Source organism: Melospiza georgiana, chromosome 26 (genome assembly GCF_028018845.1).
Source record: "Melospiza georgiana isolate bMelGeo1 chromosome 26, bMelGeo1.pri, whole genome shotgun sequence".
In the NCBI taxonomy this organism is placed as follows: domain Eukaryota; kingdom Metazoa; phylum Chordata; class Aves; order Passeriformes; family Passerellidae; genus Melospiza; species Melospiza georgiana.
Genome location: NC_080455.1, coordinates 4951631 through 4979587, shown reverse-complemented (window position 1 = coordinate 4979587; position 27957 = coordinate 4951631). Strand labels below are relative to the sequence as shown.

General features: G+C 47.3%; 1 protein-coding gene across 2 annotated transcripts; it reads right to left on the bottom strand.

Annotated features, from left to right (window-relative positions):
- Positions 1-274: 274 nt before the first annotated feature.
- Positions 275-27537, bottom strand: PTBP1 (polypyrimidine tract binding protein 1). Of its 2 annotated transcripts, XM_058040888.1 has the most exons (15): positions 27423-27537; positions 23787-23817; positions 14058-14136; positions 13384-13556; positions 12309-12455; positions 11222-11392; positions 10368-10478; positions 9921-10095; positions 8670-8744; positions 7322-7467; positions 4770-4803; positions 4152-4244; positions 3647-3863; positions 3360-3437; positions 275-3062 (listed from the first exon to the last, which is right to left on the bottom strand). In XM_058040888.1, the coding sequence occupies exons 1-15, from the start codon at positions 27428-27430 to the stop codon at positions 2930-2932; spliced, it is 1671 nt and encodes a 556-aa protein (XP_057896871.1). In that variant the 5' UTR covers positions 27431-27537; the 3' UTR covers positions 275-2929. The 2 variants fall into 2 exon arrangements, with proteins under 2 accessions (XP_057896871.1, XP_057896872.1); XM_058040889.1 differs by lacking the exon at positions 23787-23817 and having other exon boundaries at positions 27423-27497.
- Between the last annotated feature and the right edge of the window lie 420 nt (positions 27538-27957).

The following is a 27957-nucleotide window of genomic DNA, read 5'->3' as shown; positions in this document are numbered from 1 at the left end:
CCAGAACATATGGAAAGTTTAGGAACATGAAGTAACAAAGTGCTGGAGTGTGACACAGGCAGGGCATCAGTGAGCCCTCAGGGCTCTCTCCAGGTCAGACCCCATCCCATGGCCCCATGGAGACAGGGACACGCACTGCCAGCCCAGAGGGTGGGAAAAGTCAAAGTTAAAATAAAATGAGGCAGCTGGAATTACATGAGAAGGAAAAATCAGAAGCAAAACAGGCACAATAAAGAGGAGGAAGATCAGGAGTGAAGGATACAGAAGAATTTATTGAAAGCACAAGTACAGACTGGGCACCAACTGCTTCTACAATCTCAACAGGAAATAATGGAGCTACAGAAAGGTACAAAGGTTGTTATAAAATAGTTTTAATTTCATTTCATTTTGCATTACAAACATTCTTTGAAAGAGGCAATGGAATTCTGATGGTGTGTACACTTCCCCTCCCCACCCACCTTCCACAATACTGAACCTGGAATTGCTGTTATCAAAATATACAATACATCTGGTCACCATAAAAAACTGGGTTTTGCTGCCCCTCATGTCTTACAACAGGTATAAAAAAATTATAAATATGTACACCCTTAGTTACTCACATTCTTTACATGCAAACACAGGATCCAAAGGGAGCGCCCGCCGTGCTGGGGGGCCTGGTTACCCCAAATCCATCTGGGATTGCCATGGGACACCCCAATGTCCCAGCTGGGGCCCGGCCCCAGGAGCCTCCCCAGACAGAGCTGGGGAGGGTGATGGGGGGCACTGAGTCACCCCAGTGCTGCTGGGGTCCCCTGTGGGAGGTGTTTCACTAAGGAGGGGACAAACCAATGGCCACAAGAGCCCTGGCTGTGCCCTCCTGCTCCTCGGGGAGCTTTGCAGGGAGAGATCCCTGGCTCCAGCACAGATTTAGGGGTACCCAAAAGCAGCTGGGGTGATGCTCTAAGCAGGGGTTTTGCCCCTTTTTTGGGGTACCCAGCACACCACAGCACCAGGCAGAGCCTCACTTGGATCTCACATGCTTCTCCAGCATAATTCATATCCTTGAGAGTCCAGGGAGGAACTACAGAAAGTTAAGACTTTTCCAAACACTCAGTGCTAGGCAAGTCAAGAGCTCCCACACCAAGCAAGGAAATCAGAACTTGCAACACTAAGACAATTAAAAAACAAACTTTGGTCCACAATTTGCAGAAAAACCCTGAAAAAAAGTACAAGATTCTTGTTATTTTGCATCCGAACAGGTTGCAGGTTAGAGGGAAATGTAAGGCAACATCGGATCACATGGAATAGAAGGCAGAATGGCCCGGGAAAGAGTTGTAAGCCAGAAAAAAATAATTAAAATTGTTGTATCATTGGGAAAAACTGATCTGCTGCTTTCTACTTTTAATAAATTCCCTTCCTAGAACAACATCTGGGCTTATAGGTTCAAAAGGTAAAAAAAAAAAATCTTTAGCCTGGGTCCTTTTCCTTCTATTTCTGAGCTGTTTGTGCTCATTCTCTCACACCCTCGGCTCTGCTCATCCTCAGCCACGACCTCAGCCTGGAAACTACTCCTGCCCTACAGCTTTAATTACAAAACAAAGAAAATAAAGTACAGTATACACGGGTAATACCACAAAGGAGTAAATTTAGATTACGTTTATACCATCTTATCATTCTATAAAAGGTACTTAAAACTATTTCTTTTGCATATAAAGAGATTAGAATATTTGGTCAACTGGAAATATTGCTAGGCACAGAGGACAGCAACGGCATCAAAGTATAATACAAGGATTCAAACAAAAGCTCAAATGCTGAAGACATGCTCTAAGAACGACGGCGGAGCTACAGCAGCCTCGTTAATCTCCAATTAAGGGCACAAAGGTACCTCCTGCAGGCACCTTTCTAATTGTGGGGTATCCAAGGATTCTCCAAATCCTAGCCAAGCATTTAGGTATATACACACACAATTTTGACAAACTCTGATTCATCTTTCACAAGTGTCCCACGGCGGCTCTGCTGTCCCTCTGTGAGGGCAGAGCCTGCGGGCTCGCTCCTGACACTGGAATGTGATTTGGCCTTGGGAATGCTCCCCCACCCAGAGCTTTGCTCAGCCAAAGGCTCTCAGGTAACTCCCACCTGTGAGTCTGCAGGTGGCAATGACCCACGAGCAGACTGGGAAGTGGCACAGGGCACACTGTGGAGATCGAGACACACACACAACAGGGGGCCTCAGGGAACGACTGCCCTGAGTCACAGCCCAAAAATTTCCTTTATCCACTTTGCCAGCTCCCCCTGCTGATCGTCAGCCAGAGCCGCTCCCCCTCTCAGCTCTGCCCATCCCCTCCCTGCAGCTCGGATGTTTTCCCCAAAGAAGTAGAAGGTTTAAGGCACAGGACAGCAGGTGCACAGGTTAAGGTGGGATCAATGCAACCGAGTGTTGTGCTGGGCGGGTTGGGAGCTCCTGGTCACCACAATCCTGACTCCAAGGCGCTACAGTGAATTCACACAGTGGTTTTAGGTCTTTCAAGGCATGGATGGGTAAGGAAATTAAAAAAAGGCATCAATGTGAAACCTGATAAAACTTGTTGGGATCTGCTTTTTGGGGGAGGAGAAGCAGGAGGGGAGGGGAATTTCCCAGAGCAGGTTCCACAGTGTAAACTTGAACTTGTGATTTTTATTGGAACAGTCAAGATTGTTACCCATCACCGCAAGGTTAGCAAGAGGAATTAATTTTCTTTTTCTTTTTTTAAAAACCGGTAAACTGATTTCTCTTTAAAAAAATAAAATCTCTGGTCTTTTAAGGTCACTTCAGCTGCATTTTTAAAGTGGCTTTTTTTTTTTTTTTTCTGGAATGATGGAAGTTGAAACCCTGGTGTCCAGCCTTTGAAGGTCAAGGCTGAACCCCAGAGGTTTTAAGTCAAGTCCATTTTTACTCAGGCCTTCCCAAGCTCTAAATGGTGGACTTGGAGAAGGACACACGCAGGTGATGATTCTCCCCCAGGTCATGATTGTGGAGGTCAATGAGGGACTGAATGGCTTCTTCCACAGAGCCCATCTGGATCAGAGCCATTTTACGGTCCTTCCTGACAAGACACAAGTTTCAAGCATGTTTAGATCCATTGCAGGAGCTTCCCCAACTTGATCCAAGTTCTCTAATCCAGCACAGAATGAACCCCCAGGGACCTGCAGCACACTCACTCTTTAGAGGTGTATCTCTGTGGCAAGCACATGCAGCCCTACTGCTCCCTCAGTGCTCAGGAATTCTTTATATTCCACAGTCAAACACTGTGAGCAAGGATTCTGCTCACCTTTGAGCCTTTTGACTGGAATAAAGTACTTCCACCCTTCCCATATGAAAAGCCCAGAGTAAAAACACTTACTGGAAGAATTTGAATCCTTTGACCATCCCACCGTTGCTTGAAAATAACAACTTAAGATCTTCTTCAGTTACTGAAGGTCTGAAACAAAAAATTTTCCCAGTCAATCACACATTGACAGACCAAGGTAATCACAATAAACTAATTTTCATGAGTTTTCTAAATTCCCTAACAGCAGCCTCTTGGCAAGACAATGGAACAGGGAGCTGGATGAGCTCTCCTGACAGCAACACAGAGCTGCAAACACATCAATATTCAGCCACACAGGAACTCTCCCTGCTGACACTTACGGAATATTGGACAGATGAAGAGTGGCAGAAGGAGGAAAGATGTTCTGGAAATTTTTGGAGCCTGGTTTCTTGAAACGATGTAGAGGAGAAGTGCCATAGTCCTTGGTGAGGCCGTGGTCCTCCTGGTTCTCGCGGGGCAGCTGCACTGTCTGGTGCTTGGACAGCGTGATACGGATGGGCTTCCCATGGAGCTTCTGCCCATTCAAGTGGCTCATGGCTGCAAGGGGAGCACACACCTCACTGCAGGCTACCTCAGTTTGCTCCAGACATGAATTCAAGGCCACAATTTCACTGCCCTCGCAGACACCACACCCTGCAGGGTCCCTCTGCTTCACCGTGTTCATTGCCTGCTTCCCTCTCGCACCCATCAGCCACCCCACTGCCACACCCCACAAGGCCTGGATAAATTTAAGTCTTCTACTGAAAGAGAACAAAGTGCCAAATAAAAAGTTTTAACTACCCATTTTGTCCCTAACTGCCCAGAGTCTGAGCCTGCCAAGCTTACCAAGCTGGGCCTGATTCCCATCGGCCATCTGAACCAGGGCATTATCTTTCTTATTAAATAAAATCTTCACCCTCTGCACATCACCATAGACTCCTTCAAAGAGGGAGGAAACAAGAACAGTCTTAGGTAGGGAAACAAAAAGTCTACTTCAACTTAACATCAGCTAATCAATCCAACAGCAAAAACATCCATTCCCAACCAGAACTGATCTCATTCCAACCATGGCTACATATTCTGCTCTAATTAAGGGAATTCTTATATAGCAGAATAATAATGGAACAATACATTAAAGAAAAGACATTGGGTTTCAGCAAAAAGCCAAAATCTTACTGCCAGAAGACTGGACAATTTCGCATGCTCTCACAATTTAAAACTCTTATCAAAGACATGCAAAGCAATAACCCATGCAGAACTGAACCAAAACCAAAGGCAAACTAAATTAAACAGCAAACTAAGTAAACAATGTAAAATCAAAATTATGCATTCAAAAAAAAAAAAAAAAGAAAAAAACAAAGAAAAAAAAAAGGCAAACTGCAAACTGTACATTTCTGAAGTATCAAAAAGTAATCTCAAATAAATGAAAAAACAAGGTAATAAAAAGTGTGAATAATAACATACCGAAAAGAATAAAGAGGCATTGGGGTGTAACTCTCTTTAGAGAACAGCAGAGCAAGGCAGCGGAGGGACAGGGAAGAGGTAAGGAATCGAAGGGGAGAGCGAGGTTGCACAAATCGTCCACAACGAGGAAGGGCAGAGTCCCCGCAGGAAATGGCGAAATTGGTTGATGGATGATGAAGTTTTCAAGATGGTTAATATTGAAGGGCAGGTTGGTTTCCGAAGAGCAGGGTTTGTTTTATTTTTTTTTTTTTTTTTGGAAGGGGAATGTTTTTATTTTTTTTTTTTTTTTTTTTTTTTGTTTCAAGCAACAACAGGAAGCAGAAGTACCGTGCAGTCAGTTGGCAAAGAAATTCCGGATCGGGGGAAGAAAAAAAATTCAGGGATGGGGAGAAAAGAAAAAAGTAGCAAAAAACACAGGTCAGTAAATACATAAGGAATATGTAGTGTTCCATCAGTCAGATTTATAGAATTCTACATACAATAACTTGCTTACAGAAACAGTTAATAGGTTTTACCTAGTGGAACACAATGATAAAGAAAAGGCATTTTTACTTCAGATATACAAAGGAGTAAGAGATAGTATCCCCCCAGAGTGACTTTCATAGGTGCAATAACCAATTCAATTGCAATGGCATTCCCTAAAATTTTACTTAAAATATTTTCTCTGTTTACAATTATTGACTTCATGGACCGAGTCACAAACAGCTTCATTTGCTGCTTTGGGGTCAGGAACTGCAGGAAGCAATCCATGCCATAATATTTGGCTGGAAGTAAACAAGGAACATCCACCTTGGATACCAACCACTGCTTTAAACAAACAGAACATGTGGATGAGCAGCTGCACTGCCACAAATCCCACTCCAAGGTGATAAGGAGCTGGTACCTTGTTTGTAGAGGACTGTTCCTGCTCTGTGGCCTGACCTCACTGTGCAGAAACCCAAAGTACTGGGTCACCACAAGCTGAGATGTGTGGACTGCTCCCACTCTTGTGGAAGAAAAAATGGAGCCATTTCAGCTCCCATGATTCCCACTCAGGAAAACCCCATGGCAGAGCAGTCACTCCAGGCAATACTGTCTCTTTACTAACTGGTTGTGGCACAGGTAAGTTTCTACAACACTGATTATACAGGCAGTGGAAAAAGTTTCATGTCTGTTAGTTCACAGCTTCAGTCCAAGTCCCAAAGTCTCTCTAGCCCAAAGACAAGCTGGATGGAGAGTGAAGAGCTCCTCAAAAAAACCACAGGGCATGAAATAACTGCTTGCTCCTGCCTAAACAGAGCTGTGAGAAATCTGAGAAGTGCAGCACAGCCCCTTGTCCTGCCACTACCATCCAGGCACCCGACAGCTTCCTGGGAACACACACTTGGAAGCATCACACTGCTCAGGAATAATGATGCCTGTTAATTATCAGGGCTTATGGTAGAACAAAGCAGAGATGAGAGTCCCTGGAATGGCAGAGCAGTTTCCAGGCAGCACGAGCAGCAAATCCCAAAACTGTTCCACAGCCCCTGCTGTTATTTCATGCCCTGGAGAGAACTGCAATGACAGGTAAGAGCAGTCTGAAACATGATCCAATTGGTTCACCTTATTAAGAGTTAAATATTTTGATCATTCATCACATCCAGGCTTCCCCTTTGATCCAAAGAGGTTTTGTGGTGACTCTGCCATCACTGGTAAGTTTTACAGCTTTGCAAAGTGCTATTAACGTGTGTGCACAGTCCCACCAGTCACAGCTCCTCAGCAGAGCCCCATCACTCTGCTGAACACCAGAGGTTCTACACTTTCAATCCAACCAGATCCAGGGGCTGACTGAAGGAAAATTCAAGCCCCCCATATCCAATTCCCTTACGGTGCTGTTTTTCATTAAACAAGGTTTTTGTTCAAATATTACTTGCATTATTTTTAGAGAAATCCAAATATTTCAACTCACTCAGTTAAGCAGAATTGAAAATGTAAACTGTGAGCTGTTAAGGGGTTTAGCTAAGGAAAAACTTCCAGGAATCCTGGAAGGGGGAAATGTGCAAGCACATGGCAGAGGAAACACTGCACAGGTACAAGGTCAAGCTAGCAGGGATCCAGACACTACACAGAAAGAGCAAAGGTCAGCATGAAGCCTCTCTGTAGTTCTGAATTAATGTATTAAAAACTACAACATGCCAAGGAAAAGGAATGGACATGGCTACTCTGTGACCCAAATGACACTATTCCATGGGAATGGTTGGGGAGACTCCACACAGAAGAGGGAGGAAGGGACAGGCATTGTAGTCTCTGGGGGACAAGAGCAGGCAGGCAGCATCCTTGGCTTTGAACCAAGGAAGAGCAATTTCAATCTGAGATGGACTTTCCCATTTCCCTTCAGCAACTAGAGTACTGCTCTGCCCTGCACCTGGGGCTGTCAGAGCACGGCAGCGGCTGCTCTAGCGGTGCCGCTTCCTTTGGATACAGCAGGATTTCACTTTCAATGAATTTCAGCCCAATCCGTGTTCAGAAAGTGAAAGCAGAGATAACAGGAAGGAGAAAAATAAAACAAGTAAAGTTAGGACTGCACTAACCTCTGGGATCAGATTGCTAACCAGCAGCACGGAGTGCCCTGTCCCAGACAGGCCGGGAATGGCAATCCGCCCTGCTGCAGCCGCCGCAGCTGCTGCTGGAATAGCCAAAGGAGCAAGTGCTCCAGGAACACTTGGAACTGTCAGGCCTGGAAATTAAAGAATATTAACCAGTAAAGAATTAACAGCATGTACTCTAGTGTATTTGCTGCACCAGAAGGGAGAACAGCACACCCTCTGAACCATGCAAGTCATCATTCCCAAAAGTGCCCGTGTAATCCTAAGGGCAACAGGAGCCTCCGCTTCTGGTGCTGCAGGAAATGTTTTGGTTTCTAAGAGGATTTGCTCTTGCAGTGCCTGGTGCTGAGCAGGTGCCTCAGCACTCTGGAGCGTTGTTTCACAAGCAGCGGATGAGCACAAAGCCTCAGCTCTGCTGTGCAGGGCAGGTGTCACACACGGGGCATGGGGAGGGTCTGTCCAACCAGGGCATGCACAATGTGCTCTCATCACACATGCAACCACCAGGTACTCTGTGCCACCATCACCCAGCTCTCCTGACTGGGAAACACTGCAGCTGCACTCACAGGCATTCCTAGACTGCTCCCAGTACCAACCCTTCAAGGGTAAGAGCTTTAAAGCTCAAGAAACAACTGCTAGTAGTAAATTGCATGGATTAATCCCCAAAGCAGCCCTTCTTGTTTCCTCAGCAGGGCTGGATGTTACCAAAACAGCAACGCCTCCACAGCCCACTCTGCCTGTTTGTCATAAGCAAGGAAATTCCATCATGTTCCCAGAGAGCCAACATGGCTTGGAATGCTGAAAACCCCAGCAAGGCTTATTTAGGCTGGCACTCCTGCAAGCATGGTCAGCACCTCCAGTTTTCAGACTCTTGGCTACTTCTGGAAGCAGCAATGATCTGTTACCTACAGCATGAGCTGTGAACTTTAAAGTTCACCTTAAATATCAGCCTTCTCAAAATATTTAAGGAAAAAACTGACAGATTCCTTGCTTCTGACCACATTTAACCTAACCTCTGTAATGACAAGAGGAAATTGAAAGCACAAGAACTTCTATCTCCTCACCACTTTCCCCATATTATTTCAAAGTTTGCCTTTCAAAGTTTCTCCCATCCTGCTTTATGCATCTTCTTCCCATCACCAGGACATTGCAGCTGCACACAGCATTCCTAGCTAGGGTGATGTACTGGATCACCATTCCTTCCATGTCTAAACGCCAGCATTTACAATTTACATGGCTAACCCAAACAAAACCATCACTGCTTTGATTTAAAACATGAAGATGCTTCAGCTACACAAAACCTACACAGAATTTCCACTTACAAATACAGTACCTGTAGCCTGAGGAATGGCAAAAGTAGGAGGAAAGCCAGCTCCAGCATATGGAGGAGAGATTATTCCTGGGGCACCTGGGAAAGACAGACACATTATTAAAAAATGCTTCAACAGCAGGAAAACTCTAAACTTCACAGAACTATGTAAATTCTGAGTTGGAAGAGAGCAACAAGGATTGTTAAGTCCAGCTCCTGGCCCTGCACAGGACAGGCCCAACAATTCCATCATGTGGCTCAGTGTTGTCCAAATGCTTCTCCAACTCTGTCAGGCTTGATGTTGTGACCACTGCCCTGGGAAGCTGTTCAGTGCTCAGCCATCCTCTGGGTGAAGAACTTTTCCCTTATATCCGACCTAAACCTCCCTAAACTTAGCCAAAATGTCTTGATCTGTCCTTCAACAGAAGCATTTAGGTGAAAGCTAAACCCTAAATGCTTCTCACATAACAATGGACTCCCAGAGATCACCAAAACAATTCCTGGGCAAACACCAGGTGGCACCAGAGGCACCGACCACGGGATTTGGCACTAATCTGATCCTCAGTGATCCCCAAATGTTCTGCCTCAGTTACACTCTATTCAAATCAAGTTTCTGACCAAATACACCAGGATGATATCCCCTCCCCTTCTCCTGACACACTGTCTCAAACTGTGCTTGAGTTTGCCCAAAAAATCACCAACAAGAATATAAGCAAAAGTTATATCTAATTAAACTACAAAGCACAACAACTGCAAGATTTACTCTACTTACAAAGGACAACTAAGACACAACAACAAAACCAAACAAAATCCAGGCAATCAAAACAGAAAGAAACTGAAGCCTACCTAGGTATGTGTGTGTGCAAAAACAGAGTAAACAGTGATGAAAAGGAATGCTGCCTAAAGCTCAACATTTCAACTTACCAGTACTTTAACTTGACTTATGCCTAAATTTAGAGCTTAACTGTAACACTCTAAAAGAGAAATAACACTTAAAAGCATTTAGGCTAAATTATAGTTATAACTTGACCTAGCTTTCAGATTTGCAAATATGCAAAGGGTGTGCATGCAGACAGAAACAGTCAGTGCAAGATTAGGTACCTTTGGAAAAATGTTCCTCAGAAAGAGCTGAGCCCAGGTGGTGTTTGCAAGGACAAGGCACTTCTCAGAGCACAGTGAGAATGAAAAGAAGTAGGGGGTATGCAGGTAAGGGGATTCACCATGACACACATACACATCAGCTGGCTTTGTGCTGTTCCCACTTGCTGAACTCACCAAAAGCAGCTGCCATGGTCTGGTCCAGGGTGGGCTGGCTGTCCCCAGAGGGCAGGTCAGGGCGGGTGTAGTCCCTGCTCTTGTCATTGTTGTACTTTACATTGAGGCTGGTGAGCTTGGAGAAGTCGATGCGCAGCGTGCAGCAGGCGTTGTAGATGTTCTGTCCATCCAGAGACTGAGAGAAAACAAAACCAGTCCTCACCCAAATGCATTCAAAACAAGCTCACAGCAATTGCTCTCTGGAGAGAGAGTGTTAGGCTATCCCACAGCTCCACCTGAGAGCAGGTATCTCATGTGGAGACAGCTCTGCTTCATTCAGCCCCTCTGGCAGCCTCCAAGTCGCAATTTCCTCCCACTCACACTTTGTCCTTGGTGTCAGCCCACCCCAAAGACCACCCTGAGATTGGATTAAGCAAAGCAAACAAGTGAGAATAATCCAGCACTCACCAGTTTGGCATGCTGAGCACTCATGGGGTCAGCATATTGCAAGAGGGCCTGAAACTGGTGGTTCTTCGTGAATGTGATGATTTTCAAGACTGTACCAAATTTGGAAAAGATCTGCAAGGTAATATTTGTGTATCTTGTTATCACATTTACAGTAAGATAATTTTGTATTGATCTCTTATAACAAGCAGAAACAAAAGTCTTTTCAGCCTGTCAGCTTTCAACTGCAGCCCTGAAGGTTTTAAACCACACTGTGGGCATTGCTTGACTGGCATCATGGCACTGGCATCAGCCTAGAACACAGCACAGCGGCTGAACTGCTCCGCTAAGTACAGTTGTTTATTCTGGGTTAATTAACAGGAATATTCACAAACACCTTCAGGAACTCGACCTCTTCCAGGAATTTCAGGAATTCTTAAATGCAGTCAAGCTTGTAGTTTAAACATGAAGATAACATTAAGCAATCACAGCAGATAGAGGCAACTTTCCAAAATGGCCACTGCCTACATAGCTCCTTGACACTGTATTTGTTTCCCTGGAACCAGCACAAGGATAAGGATCAGCTACTTTTGCTAAAACCTAAAGATAACTTGAAGAACTGTAATTGATAATAATAAATAAGTGGACTAATAATAAAAAGTGGACTAGGACTCAAATCTCTGGAAATTGAAATCATGCAAGAGTAGGGGACTAAAACTAGCAGCATCTCCTGCAGGTGTGTGGTCTCCAGACAAGCTCTGTTCAGAACTTGCATTGTACAAACACAAACCACAGACACTGCAACCACACCAACACACCGGATGCTGCTGCCCCTTCCTCCAGAACAATCTTCAAGCAGTTGTGGTGACATGTTTTACCTGGTGCAGAACATCCAGAGTGACAGGGTAGAAGAGATTCTCCACAATGATCCTCAGGACAGGGCTCTGGCCAGTGATGGCCATGCCTGCATCGACGGCTGCAGCCGTGGCGGCCAGCGCCACAGCCCCAGCCTGCACCTGGGTCACGGCTTGCAGAGCTGCTTGGGCACGCTGCAGGGGCAAAAAAAAGCTGTTAGACCCACACTTGTGCTTCCAAAAAACACACAGCCAGCTCTCCTTGAGCTGCCTCTCTGCAAACAGACTGCTGGATTCAGCAGTGAGCAGCAACTGTGCTGCTCCAAAGGCTGGGGGATATTTGAGACAGAGGAAATAAAGACCACCCCAAGCAGTAAGGGCAAGGCAAAAATGCCAACTAAATCAACCATGCAGTACCTATGCTATGGCAAAACCTTGCTCTGCATAAACTGATGCAGCAATATTATACCATTTTTTTAGAAAAAGGGGAAAAAAGGGCTTTTGAATCCATCTCCAGAATCCTAGACAAGGTGATGAAACTGAAAGATCGATGCACACTTGCCACAGGGATCCAGAAGTGAGAGGTGCCTGGGGTTCTGCAGAGCCCCCTGACACACAGAACATTTGAGCTCCAGCTGTGAGAGGCACCCAAGAGCAGCATTCCATCTGCACAGCACTGGGTGCTCTGCTCCTGATTGGAATCAGCTCAAAAAGGGAGAGCAGACAAAGAGGATGTAGTGGCAAAGAGCCACAACACTTGACCTTCTTTCCTGTGTTCCTGTCCTAAAAAGTCACCAAAAGGGGCTGAACTGAAACTAGGAACTTTTTCCCCTTTGCAGAGCATGTGGTGCAGAGACCCTTGAGGGCTCAGAGCTGGGTAGAGGTGCTGCCACCTCAAAGCTGCACCCACCAGCACCAGGCTGAGGCTGTGCTCTACCACAGCTGAGCTCTGCCCCATCATGGCTGCACTTGACAGAAATATTTTAAGCTCTAGAAACAAACATCCTAAAGCACCAGATGTTACTAAAGCCCATGGATCTCAAGCCAGCAGCAGAGATCTGGCTGTGTGTCCCCCCCCTCCCTGGGATGACAATGCAGAGAACAAACTGACTGCTTGGTTTGGAGAGTTGTCTGTCTTCAGCTCCTTGTGGTTGGAGAACTGGATGTAGATGGGCTGGCTCCGGAGCACCGGAGTGACTGTGGTGTAGTAGTTCACCATGGTGTTGGCTGTCTCCTCTGTGTTCATCTCTATGAAAGCCTGGGAAGTGAAATCCAACAGGGACACGTCACACCAGGGCAGCACCAGGTCACCCTGACCCTCCAACTGGGTTGGGTTTTCACAATTGCATTTACACATGTGGTTTTGCACATAAAACTGTTTAAAATCTAGCTATAAGTAGAGCAAATAAAGATCTTCTATCCAGACTGATTTAAGGCAAAGCTTCAGTGTCACCCTAAGATCTCCACGCTCTGTGTACTTAGATGTAAATATCTCCAAGAGCACAAAAATAGAACAACAATCCAGACTCTTCAATTCTCCCCAGAGCAGGAAGCCCCCACACTGCTCCACACCCTTAGGGGCTTCTCTCCTTCAGAAGAGGAACATAAGGGATTGTAGCAAATCACTGCAGCAAGGACTTGAATATAATCACACCATGCAATATATCAGAGGCATTTTCGTAATTAAGATTAAAGCAAATATTTTAAGCAATTATTAAAGTTGGCTTGCTTTTTTACTCCTTAATTTGCAAGACAATTTTAGTTACCAAATTACTGCACACCACCCCCATTACCCAAGAGTATTTCAGCCATACCCAGCTCATTTACTAGATCTGTAAAGGTGTCCTCAATATGCCACGTTACACAGTGGTAACTCAGCCGTCAAGCAAGCCTGAGTGAAAAAGGCCAACTCATGGCACTGCTGTTCAAATAATCCCAGGCCTGCAATTTCCAAACCAGGCCTAACGCTAATTATAAGTGACAACCTGTAATTATGGACTGAGCTCCTTCTGCAGCCTGAAAGTGGTATTTTCTACAGCTCATGGGATAAGCACAGAAAAGTAAAATAAGAGTGTGCAGAAGTTATTGACTCGTAACACACGGCAGCTGTTTGAACAACTTGGAGTCGGTTTCCTGATGACAAACTTATCAAGCCTTTGACACAATCCATGTTAGGGAGGCCATACCTGGTTTTTTCCTTTCAACATCAGAAGATTGGTGACCTTGCCAAAGGGTAAGCCCAGAGAAATGACCTCTGCCTCCGTGACGTCACTGGGGAGCTTGCGGACGTGGATTACTCGGGATGGGATCCCGGCACTTCTGTTATCACCTTTGAACTTTTTGCTGTCGTTTCCATTAGCTGTAAGAAGCAAGAGTTACTGCTGATGAGAAGGATCTGGAAGAAAAAGCATGCATTTCTCCCACTCTGCTCTGCTCCCCAGCCAGCTACTGCACTATTACAGAGAAATTCCATAGTCTAAGTTAACCTGAATCTGAAGACATCATGTGTTTTACTCTTTTTTTCCCCCAAATTGCACTATGAGAGTGACACAGCCAAATGCCACTGCAATGGAATAAATTCTTCAGTGGCCATTTCCTAGTTTGTGTAAAGCTCACACCTACCCACTCATATTTTTAGTGCAAGTCTGTGCCACTAACCCCAGATTGGTGCCTTATTCCTTCCCACCTGGCCTAGTGTTGTTGGCAGACATTTATTATTATTATTATTATTCAGCACCATCCCACAAAAGGCCTAGTAAGTACTAAAAATGAAGAGATTTTAAAATTATGACTAAGAAGGAAAATCCAGGCCTCCCTGCAGTATTTATAAATTGCTGTGCTTGTTTCCATGCAATATTACCTGCAGAAGGAGAGTTGCTGCTCATGATAAAGGGTCCGTTAGTAGTAACACAAGGAGAGAAAAGCTCCTCAGCTGCCCGCTGGAAGAGAACAGATGACAGATAAATGGACAGCATTTCACTCAATTCTATCCAGGCACTCCTAAAGCAGAACAACTGAGAAAGCTGGAGAGGAGTTGAACACAAGTGTAAGCGAAAACATACTGAGAGTGGGCAGTGAAGCTCACCTCCATGAATTAAATATCAGTCAGATCCAGTTTGGTAATGGAGCAGCACTATCCAATATCTCTTTTCAGCTCAGCATTAGGGATTCTCAGGGCTGGAGTGTTGCTGAGTTGTGTGAAGCCACTACACACACAGCACAGTGCACCAGGCACCTTCTCCTGTCATATGTGGCAAAACAGGTTTCTGACTACTCCCATGCCACAGAATTTTCACTCTGAAGCTGCCAAAACTATTTGGGAATGACTTGGCAGTTATGAATCAAAGCTGTGCATTTTGTGCCTCATTCCTGGAAGTGTTTGTGCCCAGGCTGGACAGGGCTTGGAGCACCCTGACCTGGTAGAAGGTATTTTCTGATACAGCATTCTCTGTAAAGTCACCTAAATCACCTCAACTGACCAGGACTGGTGCAACCCAAGTAGCAGATAAAAAAAACCATTACTAAGACAAAAGCAAACATGCCTATGAATGACTTTGCAGCACAATCTATACTTGCATACACATCTTGCAATCAGCATGGCTTAATTTCAAGTAAATTACACTGAAGACTTCAAATTCCATTGTAAACTGTGAGCAAACATGATACTACACACAAGAGCACTTTTTGGTAGTTTTTTTTATATTATTCTTCCACAGAGGCGCCACACCAAAAAGTTTTTATCAATAGAAAAAAGCTCAGAATTCATCCCTGCCTTGGCAGCTCCCACCCACCTCAATGGAAACGGACCCTGCTCCACAGCATGGCACCAGAAACCCTTATCTTGCACACACCCTGTATCTGGTGGCACCTGCAGAAACAGGAGCCTTGCAACAACAAAAGCTCTGTGCACTCCCCCAGCAGACAGGCTGGGAAAGTAGGTCACTGAGAGCCCCAGAACACCCAGCTACACACACACGGTTTGGGTTTTTTTTTTCTTTCCCCCTCAAATCTTGAATTTCTCGTTTGACTACTCACTGCCAGCTCTTCAAAGAGGCTTCAAGGACTTTGATGTCCCGAAGATGAGAATTAGGCCAGCTTCCAAGCCACTGTTCATGAGCTGCTGCTGGTCACCTGCAAGCACTGACCAGCTCCCACCAAGGCTCTGGCCTGGGCCTCCTCCTCCTCACATGGTGCAGTCATTAGGAATAGGCCTTTTAACAGCTGTTCTAATTAGCACTTCGATTCCTGAGTGCAGCAAGAGGCAAGCTGGGCTGGGAGGCTATTAGACTCTGATCCCATCCTTTGATGACTCAAATTAAGGCATAATTCCAAGGCTAGAAGAAAATCCTCTGGTTTGCTGTTAGAACACTCTTGTGCCTGCACTGCTGCTGCCACTCCAGGTAAGGTTTTCTGTGCCACAGCCTGGGATACACCTGGCAGCTACTGACAAGAGCCACTCACCAAAACACAGCCCTATCCACATAATCAGCTGTTTCTGGCTTCATGAAAGCCTCTGCATCAGGCCTTAACGGGACTTGAATGTTTTAAAACATCTTCTTAAATATTAACTTGTAAAATTCTGCACATCCAGAACTCTTCCAGCACAAATTGGTGTGTCTGTGCAAACACAGTGGGCAGCTCCTGCAATCCATCATGGAAACACTGGGAGAATGAGCCACATATTTGGCTCTCATGGAGGCAACACTAGGAAACTATAAACTGGAAAAACAAGCATTTATACCATTATGGAAAGAATTTAGCTTTCCTAATGGCTTGTTTAAAATACACATTTGAGTATCTGAGAACTTCCTCACAGGCAGGGAAGGCAAGGATATCACTGCAGCCAGGCTCCACACGTCCATGTCTCTTTAAGGAGAGCAATTTCCAATCCACTCCCCTCTTATCTTGGAGACAGCCTGTGCTGCCCACTGTGACCAGAGCCGGGAGGCAGAGGGGGGATGATTGTTCAACATCAAAAGCAGCAGCAGTCAATTTGTAAGCTTCCCAGCTGGAAGTACATGCAAACAAGGAGGGAAGACTGCCATGCTTGGAAAAAGGCAGTTATTCCAAAGTCTTTTCTCTACACAGGGAAGTTTACACACAGTACATGTAGCACTGTGCAGTCACACTGAAGTTACTCCCCACATCTCCCCGTGCAGGAGTGGCTGCTGAAGTGTGAGAGGAGCAGACACAGTGGCCCAAGGAGCCTCAGTGGTCACCCTGTGCTGCCATGCCCATGCTCTCCCCAGCACAAGGAACCATGACTCTTCATCAGTGGGTGTTCTTCCTCTGTTCCTGTTGGAGCTGATATTGGATAACCACAGGAAATAGTTGCTTTTTTGGAACAACCAAACTTGAGGCAAACTGAAACCCACAGTAATGAGCACTCCAAAGCCTCCCTGCCCTTATACTGCAGGGATCACCAGTCTCTTTCCAGACTCTAAAGAGTTTCTTTAAAACCATGATATAAATTCAAATGTTTCATACCAAGTACTCAATTCAGTAGAGGCAGAGGAACCAAAGCAAGCCTGGTTGGTTGAACAGGTTTAGAAGAGTTTCTCACCCACTGGGTATTTTGAATTATACTGGCAAAGACAGGAGAGAAGTTACTGATTCTGAAGTTTCATATAATTTAATTTAGGTTTAAAAAGGAAGGAACATAGCCAAGGGCTGTGAGGGTGCTTGGTGCTCACCTATATCCACCCACAGCATTGCTTCTCTCCCTGAGTCACTCAGGGAGGCCCAGCTGCACTTCAAGACACAAATCTCCAACCCCCAGCTCCCATAGGCATTAATTACACTGACATTTCTGCTCAGCCATTCTTCCACAGCTGGTATTTTTATGACTAGATTAACAGAAGCCACAGTGCACTCACAGCACATCAAATTCCTCATTTGAACTAACAAATCTCCCCTTCCTGTGGACTGCAAACAACCACCCCCTCCTGGAGTTACACAGCCAGATCCTACCTAGAGCAGGGCAGGGCTGTTTCCACCACCCAAATCCCCAGCCAGCAGCACAGTGGCACCAGGGAAACCCCCCTGGGAGGGGTTTCCATGCCAGCAGCCTCCTCTGGCCTGATGCTCCTGGCTACAGAAGGCCCCTTGCCCAAGCTACACTAATTTAATCACACAGCCAGCCCTGCTCAACAATTCCCTCATTCTCTTTTCAGACTCAGGGAGAGGAAGGCTCCTGCAAGGTACAGTTAAACATTTCACATCTCCCCCAGTTGTATTTTTGACCACACCAAAACTCTAAGCCTTACCTTGCCTTAAAGTTTTAAATAAAGCCTAAGAATTTTTAGTCTGTCCAGTCTCTTACTTAAAAAGCTCACTCACATACACTACACATTGCCTCACTGCCAGTAGGATTTTACCTGGCTTACAACACTTTGGAATGAAGCCAGAGATTGTCTCAGCTTTTATCAGCACACCTACAAGTGCTGCAGAAATTCCCAGCTGCCCTATATAATCCTTTATCTACTTAAGATCCAGCACTTATTTTAAATGGATTACAGTAAGTCAACTGCATCCTGCCTGTGCAAAAGGCTAGAAACAAACACAAACTACACCACCATAAAAATATTTCATATCAAATAAATGGTATCAATCAACTTTCAGGCAGAAAGCAAAATTAAAGGAAAGGCAAAAGGACTATGTGGGAAGGAAGGGGACAATGACCAAAAAGGCCAGAATCCACAGGATCTGTGGCTTCAGGATCTACAAAAAGCTGTTTCTCTCCATGCTTCAATGAGAAACTCAGCAGGACTGTCTCTGGGTGTGGAGCACCCTCCACTGCTCTGACAGACTTGGGATAGCAGCACTTTAGAGGGAAAAGGTGGATTTTAGGGGCAAGCAGTCCATCAGCTAACAGGCACTTAGAGAAAGCAAAGCAAGGAACAGCAGCACATGGAAACCCCCTCTGAAAATAAATCAAAAGAAGTCTGTCCTATAAGAAGCGAGAGCACATGGACATCGTTGTTCTTTACTTTCTCTAAATTTGGACAAATATTGTACAGCCAATAAAAGACCACTGTAATATTTTTTTAAAGTGACTCAGACCACTGAGCTCACAAAAACCCTCAGCCCTGATCAAAGAGGCAAGGAAATGCCTCTGAGCACAGGAGGAGCAAGTGGCTCATCAGGGGCTGTGCGAGGTCAGTCCCAGAGGGACGCAAGAATGCTCTGATCCTTCAGTTCACAGCTCAAATCTCTGTGAAGAAACTATTAAGAGAAATCCACTCTGATGACATCATCATCATCACACTCATGTTACATTCCAGCATTTTTTGCTGAGATTTGAGATTCAAGAATGGAACTAAATTTAAACTGCTAGGAAGGATGCCAGTTTTCCTTGCCTTCCACCAAAGACTCATGTCCAGCACAGCTCACTTCTATTTCCCCTTTATTCCCCCTCTCCTGCCTCCAGCACTCTTTAGTCATTTATAGTGTGAAAAACATTCCAATTTGGGTCACAAACAAACCATGAGTCAACTTTTTTTGTGAAACACTTCTGAAGAACACACACACACCTGCATCCCCAACAGTCTCCAGGAAGCTGGGAAGTTAAAGCCAACACAAAACAACTCCAAGATTCCACAGTGTGATGTTGCTCCTTTTGGTGTCACTCACACCCTGGACACACAATTTATCATTTGATCAGAACCAAAGCAGTTGGGATCTATTTAGTTCACCAAATTGCTCATGGCTGATGTACCAATTCAAACATAAGAACAGATATACCATTAATCAAATTAAGTCCAGCCCAGCAGTCAGCATATTCCATGGACAGTGGGTCTGTGGCAGAGGCACCAGCCTATCTGGCAGGCACAGGGGACACATTTTCAACCCACACTCTGCTCAGCAGTCACCTGCCACTTCAGGCTTTTAGAACTGTTACAGCCTCCCCCTTGCTGGACAAGATTGAGGCTGATATCCCTACAAAGCAGCCCCTGGGATCCCCAAAGGCACACACACACACTGCCAGCCCCTTTGAAGCTGGGTGGGACAGTCAGAGTGTGGCAGCTTCCTCACACAGTGCCAGCACTGTTTTAGAGGCTGCAGACAGGAGTTCCTAAAAGCCACCAGACCCTCTGGGGCTGCACCTGCTCACCCCAATGAGCTCTATCAGAGCCTCACAGCAAAGCCAGATCCTCAACCCACTCATCCCTCAGCCCCTCCTAACTCTCCTTCTCAGTCTTTGCTACTATGGAGACACCCTGTGAAACAAACCTGCCCTTTGAGCAAATAAAAGGTGTGGCCAGTTTAAATAGCCCAAAATTCCTCAACTCCAAGAGCTGCAGCAATGCAGTCATGCTGGCTCGGTAGGGCAGCACACGCCCAGGCTTTATGATCCACCTCTCCCAAGCTGAAATTTAACTACTCAACCTTGAGTTTTTCAAGTCATTGCCACGGAGCAGAGAGGCCTTGGCAAAGCTCAACAGAAATCCTATCAGGGAGAAATAGTGCTGGGTGAGTCAGTACAGGAACACAGAACTCATAAAAGGACATTTCTGCCCCATCTGTCAGGGGAACACCTGGGTTTAGCAGGAATTCTCCAGGCACCTGAATTGTGGCTGTGCAGAGGCAGAACCACAAATGGGATGGATCAAACACTGGCCCAGCTGGGCACAGCATTCAGTGTGTTCTCACAGGAAGCTTGAAATTGTTGTACCAGAGCCATGGGGAATGTGTAAATAAATAATACTTCCTCTTCTTGCTGGTGTGAGGGGACAAGAAATGCAGCAGCAGCATACCTGTGCTTACCAGTCTGACAGTACCTGAAACAGATATCAGAGACCAGAGGCCACCCTTACAACTTCAAAATGTGCAGTTGAGTGAGTTCACATGTATGAAATATTCTCATTTTTTTTTTACATCATCACAGACTGAAGTCAAAGCAGGCTTGAGGTTTAAATCCAGTATTTTCTAACATCATTTTATCCATGACTTGAAGACCCAGGTGCACAAAGCAGCACTCTCAGGTGAGATGGAGCTGTCTGGCACACCCAGGTGACCTGATGGCACCCACATGTGGTTCCCATGTGTGCTCACCCTGATGGGGAGGCCACAAGAGCCAGCTTGTTGCAGCCTCTAACTAAAACCATAGGAGGGGACTGGAATTTCCTCACAACATTCTTGGCCCACTGCCTGAAGCCATAATTACTGTTCCCATGGCAAAGATCCTGGCTTCACCACAAATCACTTCTATGCAGTCAGCCTGTATCACACTCCAGCAAAGCCTGTTTTAAAAATTAACTTCTCAAACGCCACACAACTGCACTTTTGGTTTCTGGAAGGGAAATCTTTCAAGCAGAGCTTGACTTAGCCAAGAAACTATGGGATTATTCAGCACCTAAACTATTCTGAGACTTTTCCAACCACCAAAATGCAATTTCACTTAAAGAACAGCGACGTGTCACAGTTCACCCTCTCAGAGTGTGAAGGGACAGTGATGTGCAGGGAAATTAAACAAAGAGCAAAGAGACACAACAGAGTGAGACCTTGATCAGACTTGCAAGAGGCAACTGCAGGGTCAAAGAGCACCTCAGAGTTTAAACTCCATGCCTCCATCTTAGGGCCATACTTATTTCCTTTTCAGACAGCAGTGAAATTATGGGAAGTAAGTTTTGGATCATGTAAGTCTTAGATCATGTGTTTCTGATCTGCAGGCTGTGCATCAGGAATCCCCACACCAGAATGGCAATGAGTTTCCTAAACAAATTCACACACTTGAAACTGAGGAGCCTGCAATGGCTACTACAATTACACCTGATTAAAAACAACACTATTGGGCAGTACAGTACTCTGAAGAGTAAGCCACTGGAACACCTGGGGGCTCCTTAAGTTAAAGAAACTAAATTTAATTAAGACCTTGGAAAAATTAGTAAGTGGGTGTAAATACTGTTAAAATGTAAATTAAGGATGTGAGAAAATAAAATATGCTAGCAGCTTGCCTTTTAAAGCAATAATGTTGAGCAAACTGAAAAAAACTGACTTTCATGAAGTTTTCAACTTCCAAGTTAAGCTCAGCACTCACAGCAAGACAGCAAGAGGCCACTGGGAGGTTGCTGTGACACGTTGCTCAGCATGGTTTGAGTCACAAGCACTTTTCCTACTTGTCTGAGCCAGCTTTGGGACATTCCAGTGACAGTATCAGATCATGGACAAGGTCACTGAGCATGGCAAGAGCTGACAGATTTTGGGGACTGTCACCTCCCAACACCCAAACAAATTCCTACCTTCTGTGTACACACGTATCAGGATGAGTAAATTTACACCTCAGATTAAAAACCATTTTCCAGCTCAGATCTCCATGGGTGAACTGGTGGCTCAGCCAGGAAGCTCTCATGAGCACAGGTGACAGAATGGACACCTCAGTCTGTGCTGGACCCCAGAGCAGGGGAAGCTGGCTGACCCAGGCAGAGGATGGGAGCACAGGAGAAGCTTCACTTTGCTCTCAGAAATGCACAGACTCCAATTTCCCAACAGAGACCCAAGCACTAAGGAAGGGAATCCTATTACAAGAGCTACACCTGCATATTCAATGAGTTAAACACAATCAGATAACGTGGCTACAGCAAAAATCAGTTGAAAGCTTACCTTTACCAAGATGATTCAGCTTTCCTGCTAGCTTCTGCCACTCTTTAAATTTAGATTCAATTTTCTTTAAACCTGCCTCATCTGACTTGACAAGAAACCTCATGTTCCATGCACAATTTAGTGTCACCATTCCCTACCTGCTGTCTGACCAGCACAGCTGTGGGTACAATGCTGTCCCATGCCACAGGTGAAGGCTTCAGAGGGGATTGCTCCAGACCTCATCTGACTGCAAGCAGGGTCTGGAATCCCCCCAGATGGGTGCAATGAGGCAGGCAATCCCACACCCTAAAATTCCAAGCTTCACTGAGATCTACAACTACAGCTTCCTGGTTAAGTTCAGTTATGTCAAGCCACTTTAAAAAGTTACAAATTACACATTGTTAAAAACCAGGGGACCTTAACCAACATTAACCAGTTTCCCAGCAGAGGTATCAAACTGCTCTGGGGATGCCTTGGTGCACCTTTCATAATGGCTATGAACTATTAACCAACCTTACTGTCCAGGCTCAAGCCTCTCCTCCTCACATCCGATGGCAAACTGAGCTCCCTGCATCAGTCAGCATTTTGACTTGACCCAAACACTATCATTAATTCAAATTTGAGATTCCTGCAGGAGGAAAAGCAGGAGCAACCTTTCCCCCACAGCTGTTAGAGCCCCTTCAGACCTCTAAAGCACTGCCAGGCTGTCTGTGCTTAGCACAGCTCATTCTGCACTTCCAACACAGAGCTCTGCTGGCCAACAGCACTTTGGGTGATGCTCCTACCCCATTGTGCAGGTGCTCCCAGAGCACCAGCTCTGCTCCACACCAGTCCCATCCCATGGCATCACTTCCCTGGCTGCTTTTCCAACACAGAGCTCTGCTGGCCAACAGCACTTTGGGGGTGATGCTCCTACCTCATTCTGCTGATGCTCCCAGAGCACCAGCTCTGCTCCACACCAGTCCCATCCCATGGCATCACTTCCCTGGCTGCTTTTCCAACACAGAGCTCTGCTGGCCAACAGCACTTTGGGGGTGATGCTCCTACCTCATTCTGCTGATGCTCCCAGAGCACCAGCTCTGCTCCACATCAGTCCCATCCCATGGCATCACTTCCCTGGCTGCTTTTCCAACACAAAGTTCTGCTGGCCAACAGCACTTTGGGTGTGATGCTCCTACCTCATTCTGCTGGTGCTCCCAGTGCACCAGCTCTGCTCCACATCAGTCCCATCACTCCCCTGACCCTTTCAAGTGGCCTCTCTGGCAGTTCTTGGTCACTGCCTCCCCATGTGCCACTCAGCTGCACTGCCAATACCCAACACACACACACTGAGGGTTCACTGCAGTCCTGACCCCAGAGTTACAACATACAAACTAAACCAAATCAAACTCTAAGCCTACAGCCCATTCTGGCCTTGCACATTCCCAGCCTGGTGTTTCTCAGCACCAGTGCTGATCCCCTGAAGGTGATGCCTGTTGCCACCCGTGGCTGATAAGGAGCCTCCTGTCAGCACTTTGAGTTTAGGGCTAAGGCTGCCCTTTCCAAACCTCACACTACACAAGGGCAAAGGTCCTGTTTACTGTACCCACAAGAGATCAAAATCAGCTGCTAAACCCTCCCTTTTGTGGCAGAAGGATTTTTGACATATAACTGAGCAGGAATTCACACAAACAAAGGAAAGGGAGTTCTCCAAAGGAAAAGGACCAGTTTCTTCATGGAGAAGCATTGTCTAGCACACAAGTAACAAGCATGGCTTGACATTTTAGCATGGGAAAGGGCTGTTTCTAAGTGCAATAAAGTTGATCATCCATGCCTAAATGACAAGAGCTAAATGCTGAGCCATAGCATAAGTTTTAAATGCACATGAAACTGAATTACCTTCTGGTTAAAACCCATTTATGTGGTACCAGAAATAACCCTTTACAGCTGAAGATCTACATTTGGCGAGGCTAAAACTAGGTCAGATGCTGAGCAGTGTAAAAAGAGAGAAAAAGTGAGAAGTGCCTACCTTTGTACCAACTGTTATATCTTGGACAATGCTGTAGAAAAAAGAAAGAAAAGGATTAAAAAAGTTAGATAGGTTTGCCACAAAAATCCAGCATAGTTTACAGTAGTAAGAAAAAAGCAAGTCAAAGTGCACAGTTGTCTTTGCAGGTGAGCCAAGGACAGTTTATACAAGGAAAAATTATTAGATGGTGATGGTGGAGACCCAAGACCCAGCAGTGGCAGAAAACTGCAGCTCTCCCACTCCCTAGGGCAGCAAGGGCAGGGGTGGGGGTGAACCCCCCCAGCCCAGCAATGTGACCTCAACTCTGACCACACCGAGAGGAAAACATCACGAGTCAGCTCTGTCACCAACATCCCCTTCTGAGGTTCCTGTCCCCAACACCCACAGAGCCCCAGGCAGGCTCTAGCACTGCTGAGAGACCAACAGCAGAGCTGTGCTGGTCCCAGGGACAGAGCTGTGTCCCAGCAGAGAAGGAGCCAGGGCTCACAGCAGCCCTCATGCCACAGCAGGGCACCAGCAGAGTGCCCACAGGTCCAGGCAATCCCAGCCTGGGGTACACCCTACACAGGATTCCTCTTATCAATTCTACCAAAAAACAGTTATTAAACTCTACTTTAGACTTAAGCCTCCTAAAATGAAGATTTTTCTGATTAAGATGAAAAAGAGCACCACACCCGACCCCATCAGCACTGAACACTCTGTAGCACACCACACACCTCCTTACAGCCATGTGCACGATGCAGTCAGAATGGTTTGCCCACAGCCTGGCATGTTGGACCAGGGTGATGTTCCAGAGCCTCAGAGCATCTCCATGTTACTGTTTCATGGGAGTGCTCCAGACAGCCAAAGAATTTAGTTACCCCTCTGCACTGGTGATTATTTATTTATTTTTTTTGTAATAAATTCCAACCCTCTATAAGCAGCAACACAAAATGTAGAGCAGAAAGGAACCATTTGACACAGCCCTGCCTGGTTGCACTCCTCTCCAAGAGCTGCCTGCAATTCCAGAGCACAGGATGCAGCAGTGCCCAGCTGAGTGACCTGCAGCAGCTCCACAGAGCAGGGTGACACACAGCAGGCAGGGCAAGCCTTGAACCAACAATAAGAAACCTGAAGCACTCAAGAACAGTTCTATATTGTGAATTAACATTAGAAAAGTCGCATTTACTAGTTTTTGTTGCCTCTCCTCCTGCAGCAAAGTCCTGTTTGAGTGTCCCCAGCTTCACAAACGAACCAGCAGGAGCCAGCTCAGCTCCTCACACTTCCTCTTCCCCCAACGTGCCGTGTCATCACAACCCAGCCCTGCAGCTGGAGCCACGGCCATAGTTCCTGATTTTCCAGGGCAAGCCTGGGACGGGCTGGCTGCACTCGAGGGTCAGCCCTAATGAACTAATGAAACCCATCTGCACGGAGCACTGCAAGGAACCAGCATCCCTAAACACAGCACACATTCCTCAGCTAGCACATCAACACTAATCCAGGCATTTCCAGAACCTTCAAAAAAACCTAAAAAACTACTGCCAACAATGCCCCCACGTTTCCCAAACTCCCCAACTTACCCCAGAGCAGTTTCTCCCACTTCCTGTTCCTCCTGTGGGCCTCTCACACAGGAAATGTTTTACATAAAGTGGCATTTAGAAGTATGCAACAGGAAAAGTCATTTTGTTTGCCAAAGAACTATCGATTCCTGGGATATCGTTGTAATCCACTTGATAACACATTTCACAGGAAACAAGCTTCAACAGTATTTCAGAATTTTTATTACAGAAACGTGCAAAGTATTTCCAGTTCACACACCCCCTCAGTAAATTATCCCAAGCTTCCTTCTCCTGTCCTGCACAGGAGGGAATCAAAACTCTTCCCAGCTCCAGAAGAAGAGGCAATAAAGCCCTTCCTAAAAATTATTTTTCCCGTGGAAAAATGGGATAATTCCTATGCAATAAGAGGAAAAAATAAGCAGCACCAGTAAAACCTCCAGGTCATTTTCCAAAGCAGGATTGCCCATAAGGGCTCCTCGTATGTTTTAACAAAGCAACTTATTCAAAGGGGATCACTCGGGCACAGCTCGGGATCATTTCTAGGAGATGGGAGCAGCCTTGAGCCAGAGGCCACTTGCTGCCACCTCGGCAAGAACCTAAAACTATTTTCCGAAGCAGTTTTTGAAGTTTCAGTAGGAGACACTTTTACAGAGCAAACGGATCCTGCACCGGGATCTCCAAAAGATCAGGGGTAACTGAGTCTCATGTGTTAAACTACAACTTCTACATTCAAACAGCAACTACTTTAACACGCACCAAACATCCGCCTTTCCTGAAACTACAGCTGATAACAAACCGATTTTTACCACTAGAATGTGTGATCTCATGTGCTGAGAATCTGTTTGGTTTGTTGGCTTTTTTTTTTTTTTTTTTAATAGTATCATTCAACCCGATGAGCAACTGGTTAAAAGCAACAGAGCGAGCCTGGACTGCAAAAATTGTAAGATACAGTACTTTTAAGGGTTTTAAGATGAAAACAAGACTGAGACGCCACCTTTTCAGCGTGTAAAAAAGCCCAGACATGTGACTACGCCCAGACCAGTGTTCTGAGGCAGAAAGCGAGAAGGCACTAATTTGGGCTTCCCGTACTTACGGCTCGGGGAAAACAAACTGCTTACTCGGAGGCCTTTAGAAATATTTTAACTACTGCTCGCTAGAAGAAACAAAAAACCACATCACTAAAAAAAAATCCCCCACGCCAGACAGGAGAAAAGAAGCGCGGAGAGCTCGTTTTCGAGAGAGATCCCCTGATAAACCACGCGCTTTAGAGCGAACTGTGCCGCAAAGAGGCCCCGCCGGGCGGTGGTTAGAGAGGAATCGACGCTGCCCGAGATAAAAGTTGAGCTCTGGAAACTCCCCGAGTGCCAGCGTGCGGAGGGAAGTTTTCTCTCCGGGAGTTGCGCGGGACAACGGGAGCGGGGCCGGGCCCGCGGCAGTACCTGCGGCGCTCAGGTGAGGCGGCGAGAGAGCCCTGCCCGCCCTCCTCCTCCTCCCCCCATGCGAAACTTGGGCGAGCGAGAACCGGTCACAAAAGGAACCCAGCGAGAGCCCCCACCCCGCCCCCGCCCGCGGAAGCGCCAGACAATGGGAGGGAGCGCGGCCGTGAATCACCGCCCGCCGCCCCGCCAGGTGCGCCCGCCCCGCCCGCTCCGCCCCCGCGGGGCCGCGCCCGGGCCCCCCACCCGCCCCCGCGGCGCTCCCGCACCGCCGCCCCCCGCCCGGCCCCGGCGGGTCACGCTGAGCCGCTCAAACCGGCGGCCCCACAGCTCCCCTCAGCCGGGACCCCCGGAGCCCCTCCGGGCGGGACCCCCGAGCTCGCCGCGGCCGGGACCCGCGGGGCGGTGGGAGAGCACGCGGGGCTGGCTCGCACGAGGCGGCGCACCGGGCCCGCCCCCGCTTCCCCCGCTGCTGCCCGTGGGGAGGGGTCCGGCCGCCACACGAGACCCCCCCGCCCTCCCGCCCCGGCCGCGCCCGTGGGCCCCCCACAGGTATCGCCCCACAGCTCCCGGCGCGGGTGCTCAACCCGGGCGCTCCCACAGCACGGGAGCGGCCTGGCAGCGCTGCTCACGGCCCCGGCGCGGCGCCGGGCGGGACTCACCCGTCCATTGCACACGGAGACGACCCGTCGGGAGCGGAGTGGAGGCGCCGCAATAGCGGGACGAGCGAGACCGCTCCGTGTTATAGACTCACAAAATGGCGGCGCCGCCCGGCCCGCCTCGCCCGCGCCGCCGCTCCATTGGCCGGCGGAGCTGTCGCCCTGACGAGGGGGCGGGACCTCCCGCCTCCTGGGGTTGGCGCCCTGGCTCCCCGCGCGAAGCCGATTGGCCGCGCTCGGCGCAAGGGGCGGGGCCATTCACCGGTGCGCGGCGCCATTCGGTAGGCGGAGGGAGGCGGCGGGGAGGAGCCATGTTCAGAGCGGGAAGGAGGCCGGGATGACGCCCGGGGCCGCCATCTTGATTGGGGGCAGGGCATGGGAGGCACGGCGCTGGGCGCCATCTTGGGTACGGGCAGCGGGTCCCCCTCGTGCACGTTGCGAGGCCTGGCCGCGCCGCCGCCATGTTGGGGGCGGGCAGGGAAGCCACGCGCCGCCGCCATCCCGGCCGAGGGGTGCCCGCCCGCCGTGTGCCCCTCGG